The sequence below is a fragment of the Humulus lupulus genome, chromosome 9, assembly GCF_963169125.1.
Source record: "Humulus lupulus chromosome 9, drHumLupu1.1, whole genome shotgun sequence".
In the NCBI taxonomy this organism is placed as follows: domain Eukaryota; kingdom Viridiplantae; phylum Streptophyta; class Magnoliopsida; order Rosales; family Cannabaceae; genus Humulus; species Humulus lupulus.
The window spans coordinates 160,019,184-160,025,183 of NC_084801.1; the positions used below are offsets into that span (position 1 = coordinate 160,019,184).

General features: G+C 34.0%; 1 protein-coding gene across 1 annotated transcript; it reads right to left on the reverse strand.

The window, feature by feature from the left end:
- Nucleotides 1-3,141: 3,141 nt before the first annotated feature.
- On the reverse strand, nucleotides 3,142-4,010 carry LOC133800818 (senescence associated gene 20-like). Its single transcript, XM_062238885.1, has one exon. It carries the CDS (start codon nucleotides 3,930-3,932, stop codon nucleotides 3,405-3,407), a length of 528 nt encoding a protein of 175 aa, XP_062094869.1. The 5' UTR covers nucleotides 3,933-4,010; the 3' UTR covers nucleotides 3,142-3,404.
- Nucleotides 4,011-6,000: the final 1,990 nt, after the last annotated feature.

Consider the following 6,000-nt stretch of genomic DNA (forward strand, 5'->3'; position numbering starts at 1 on the left):
TTTTTTGCAATTTTTAACAAATCTAAAAAAAAATAAAAATTGGAGAGGGTTCAACCCCCTAGATTCGTGCATGTATGTTCAAGAAACTTTAATTTGATGTTAAGATGTAATAATTTTTTTTCATTTTTAAATTAAGAACAAATATGTGAGTTTCTATTCATTTTATATTTATATAGCTACTAGAGTCGGCAAAATGATAGTTTTCAAAAGGGTTATTACCGGCGAAAATACCCAATGTTTATACATTGTTCCGCTTTTACACTCAATCTTTATTTTTCGCGGTGAATATACCCAAACCCACATAAACTGTGTCTCCGTCACTACTTAACCCCTAACAGCGTTAAAAACGCTTACGTGGCCGGTTGCGTGTACAAACCCAGTCCACTTAACCCCATGGAGCCCAAGCCATGGCTTAGTCTTACAAGTCCAAGTCCACTTTTATATTTTGGGTTGACTCATCTCTCCATCTCTACGGACACACATAAACACACTCTTGCTCCCTCCTTTTTGCTCATTCTATTCTCCTCTCTCACTGCCAACCAAAGCTAAGCTAAGCTCTCTCTGCCATGGAAAACCATGATCATCAACACTGTTACGAATCCCCTCAAAACCCATCTCCCTCTACCATCACCACTACCATCACTGCTCCCACCTTCTACAAGTGTGGAGCCGTTGCCGCCTTCAACCCTCCTCCGGCACCAACGGCGTACACGACGTACTGGAAGTGATCTATTACGCGAACACCAACGGTGGCGCTTTGAGCATCGGATTCGAGACGATATCGAGAACCCATTTGCGAGCGCGAGAATAAGACTTGACCGGCGAAGGGTGGAGGATCTCGGAAGTGATGTTGCGGCGGAGGAGGCGCCAGGTTGGGCCGTACCTGGCGGAGCTGCTGTTGTGCTGGTTGCTGTTGAAGATTTTAGTGGTGGGGAGAGCGGAAGGGCGGTCGGTGAATATGGCGCCGTTGTGGATGAGGGCTTGGTGGGCAAGGTGATGGTCGGCGATGAAGACGGCGGGGCGGGAGCCGATGCGGAGAGAGACAATGGGGCCGAGGTCGAAGCTTGACGAAAGATGAAGAAATCATCGGAAGGAGATGTCCATGGCGACTTCAAGAAGACCAGGAGGGGAATCGACAATTTTAGTGTATATTATGGGGAAAATGTTTATACAGGAATCCCACTTTTTCTAGATTTGTCAACTTTCTTTATTTTTTACAGATTTTAATTAATTTTTAGAAATAACTATATTATTGTAAAATTATATTAAAAAATCCACATTAATGAAAGAATCCCATAAAAGAACCTTGATGCCGTATATGGCCGTCTAATTATGGATGAGCTCGAAGTCGAGGTTGCGGAGGATGAGCTTGAGGTCGGAGATGGATTTGCGGAGGGATAAGATGGTGCCGATTATGGGAAGGGTGAAGGGTCCCGGAGGGAGGGTTGGGCTTCTTCCGAAAATGAATTTGAGAAGGAAGAGAGGGATAATGATGAGGCTGAGCCACCACCAACCACCGCCACTGACTTCCATTGATTTGTTTTTCTCAGTCTCTCAAGTAGCCAAATAATAATAGTGCTACTATTTGTGTCAGTTTGGATAGCTATACCCCAGTCAACTTATAGCTTTGGTTCACTTCAATGTCTAATAACACGTATATGTGTCAGGGTTTGTACACGCAACCGGCCACGTAAGCGTTTTTAACGCTGTTAGGGGTTAAGTAGTGACGGAGACACAGTTTATGTGGGTTTGGGTATATTCACCGCGAAAAATAAAGATTGAGTGTAAAAGCGGAACAATGTATAAACATTGGGTATTTTCGGCGGTAATAACCCTTTTCAAAATTTGAAGACTTTTTGTATAAAAAAAATATGCTAAATACATCTTATATTAAACTCTCTTAATTAATTAATGACACGTGTAATCGGCAATGATTAAAATAATATTAAATAATATCTGCATGTTATGCATAAACAAACAAGAGTGTAAAAGAGGGTTAAATAATATAGTGTTTCTTTAGTACTATTCAATACAAATATAATATTTTTCTAAAATTTATTACTATACTTTTCTAATCAGCTTGGACCAAATTGATGGCGATTGTTGACATTACGCGAACATAAAAAATTTACATTTATCTTTTTTCTAATAAAAAGATCAATATTCCTTTTAGGAACTTCTAAACTTTCTTTGCATCATCAACTCGATAATTTGAATAACTTATAATTAACATTCTTTTTGCTTTCAATTATATCTCATTTCATTGCATTTGAGAAACGGATTTTTCAAGGTAAAATATTATTCTAAAATTTCTGATTATATATTCGTTTTACAAGGCTGATAAGCATATAATTGCTATAGCTGTTTCAAGGTTATCAAAGAAATCGCCGAAATGTTTGGCATAATTAATTATCAACTCATCAAGAAAAGGACCCATAAGTATAAAATAAGTGTACATAGTTATATCTCATAATCTCTTCTATAATCACATATATCTGTGCTATAATATCAATATATATGTGTGTGTGTTCTGGTTTTGGTGTAGGACCTAATTTTAGTGATACCATTACATTAGTGATCCCAAAAAAAAAGTTTTAAGGTCAGCTACCTTAATTTGCCAAACCCGGAAGACAAATCAACTGACCTTTTTGCATTTGTTTACGCAAATTCTGATCCTTATCATATATTTATATATGATATTTTATAATTATGGCCAAACAAAGACATTATCATATTTATATTTCACAAACTAGTAAAAGAACAAGCTAATGATATTTTAATTTCATCAATTATAAACGCGAAGAAAGTTTTACAAATATACATTTTATCATCAATATATTTATATATATATATGTGTGTGTTGCAAATACTAATTTTTCATCTATAGCCAAATATATGTAAATAATTATATTACTATAGAAGTAATTACCTGACCGGGCCATCTATATAGAAGCAGTGGCATATGTATACACAGCAGACAAAAATATATACTTCATATTATATAGGTATAGGTATATATATGTCATATTAGTTTATTTATCGGTAAATATAATTTTGGTAATCCGAAAGAGTTTTTTTTTTTAAATTTTATTTTGTAATTCGGTTAAAAAAGTTATCTGGCTTCCAAATTTGTTCAAACTATTTTCAAATGAAACCAAAAATACATTTCATAATTCATATATATATATATCATATTATTAATTTATTATTACACTTGATTCTAATTGCTTTTGAATTTTACTTTTTTTCCCCCTCTTGTTTTCACAATATACAGCTAAGGGACTAGTTTTCATGCATTGCATGGTCCCAATCATCCATAACCCCACATTTTTGTTCTTCTCCTCCCATATGATTAGACTAATTATTAGCTCAAATCAACAATTAACTTAATTAATTAGACTAGTCTAAATCGCAAGAAGAAGACCAGGCAGAGAACGGCGAAAGAGGTCCCTAGGCATGCTCTGCCAAACGGTCGACAAGCTCCGGTGATGGTGTCCACCGCCACCGGCGACATCCCATCCAGCCGCGGGTGATGACCGGAGATCACTGACGGTGAGCCACGTGTTAAAATACTCTCTGAACTGAGTAATAGCACCGTCTTTCACCGTCCAAACGTGGACCCAATAGGCCTTTGCTCCTTCCCATCCCTCGGCGATGACACACGCGCTACCTACGGCTGTCACGCTCCTCGGCTCGAATCGAAAAGACGCAGATTGGCTCTGAGACTCACCTGTCAGCACCCGCATCATGTGGTGGCACCGTGGCGGGCCATGGAACCAGTACTCGAGGTCAGTGGCTATGAGCTTCTCCACTGTCTCGGCCTCGCCTTGAGACAAGGCCTTGTAGAGTGTTTCGACGGTCGCCTTGTTTTGGATTAGCTCTGAGGACTCATCGGCAACCGTCGGATAAGTAGTCGAGATTTCAGTTGCCATAAATATATATGTATATATATATATATATTTATATAATCAATAATGGTTGAGTTTGGTGTGTTTAGTGATGTGTTTTTGTGCATGGTTTGAGAAGGTATTTATAGGGCAAAAAGGAAGGAGAAATATGGGGTTTTTTTTTTTAAATATATACATTTTTTTTTAATTTTGATTTATTCTAGACGTGGACAGTTTTTTTAATAATTTAAATTTTATATAAAAAAACATGAAAATCAAGAATATTGGAAATTAGTATGATCCCTATTGGCATGATATATTGGATGATATTTTAGTCACATGATGTGTTTTAATTATTTGCATCTAGCTAGCTCGATCCCTTTTGATTTTGCTACACACACATATATATATATTTTTATATATAAATTTTTATATAGAGATACGATTTGATATATTCAAAGTACGAACATTCTTAAATAATTAAAGATTAATCACCGGCATATCGTATAATAACACACACATAAACGTACTGAACGATCTCATGCTGTTTAATAAAAAAAAATGGTCCTGTGATAATTTATATGTACTTAGTATGGAAGCACAACTAATTAAGTAGCCATGGCTTATTAATTAATTTAACGTTGCTATACATGTAATTTATATTCGTGCATATATGTAAATAAAACAAATTAGGTTACAACCCTTAGTATATATAATATTGACTATATATATATATATAGGGACAAACGATGGGGTTCAAGGTTGTATAAACAGTGGATGAATTCGAGAGCAAACTATGCAAAAATGTTGGAAAAGTTCATTCACTTATCATTTTTTTTAATAATAACACAACATAATTTTTTTATATTCCACCGTATATATTATTCTTTCGGTATATACGGGATCTTGTGCTTCATATATATATATATATATATATATATATAATGGAATCCTTTTCTAAAAACTATAATTTAGGTAGAACCAAAAAGTAACATATAGAGTTAATTAATAAAAAGAGAAAGAATACACTAAGTTTTGGAGATTAGATGGAGTACATTAATAGTGGCCTTAATTAAGTAACAAGAAGAGACGATGAAAAAGTTACTAAAACAACTGCAAAAGCCTAGTTACGAATCGAATATTCCTCAAGTGATCAATCATGTATGGGAAAAGTTCAGAAATCCTTTTATAATTTGTCCTATTCTTCTTGAAACTCTTCGAAAATGATATGGTTTCCTCGATCAAGAAAAAAAGAAGAGAATATATATATATATATTATAAGGTGGATTATATATATTTGTCATTTAAGAAAAAATAGATTATTATGATAGCATTAATCAGTGGTCCTAACCTAAGAGTGGCCAGGCTGGGTTGTAAGGTTGACCTTTTGACTCCATTCCATTCCATTGTCTTGTCTTTCTTGACAGCCACGCCGTCTCTGTCACCGTGTGTCCAATTAAATTATCCTCGGCACTCGGCATATTGTTCTCTTCACAATTTCTATACTTATATTACCATGTATTTTTTCAAATTATACTATGTATTTACAAATAATACTCAAGTATAATTGTATATATTTAGTATACTGCATTTTAAAATCATACATATTTGGTACCCTGTATTTTAAAATTATATATATTTGGTACCTTAAACTCAAATTTAATTAATAAAATTTTACCAATTTAATCAAATTACTCTCAATCATACAAGGAACAAATTATATATAACTGCTGACAGTTTTGTCATATTGACAAAATTTTATCAATTAGGATACCAAATTTTTTATGTTTTCAAAATACGGGGTACCATATGAGCATTATTGAAAATAAAGGGTACCAGAATGATACTTTACAAAAACAAAAGGTACCAAATGAGTAAATTCTATATATATATTGATGAAATATGTAAATATGTGAAGGACATTTTAATTAATTTATAATTAATACTGAATTTGCATATCATGTCTAGCTCTAATTGTTTTTTATCAATAGTATTTTTCTTAGGAAAATTTGATTTTTGATGCATAATAAGGGGTCATATATCAAAATAATACCTAACTAAAAAAACTTCACATTTTTATTTTAGTATTCTCTTTTATACCCAAAATGCTTAT

What these genes read in the sequence shown, in the direction of transcription:
- LOC133800818 (XM_062238885.1), bottom strand. Translation starts at nt 3,932, where the DNA reads ATGGCAACTGAAATCTCGACTACTTATCCGACGGTTGCCGATGAGTCC.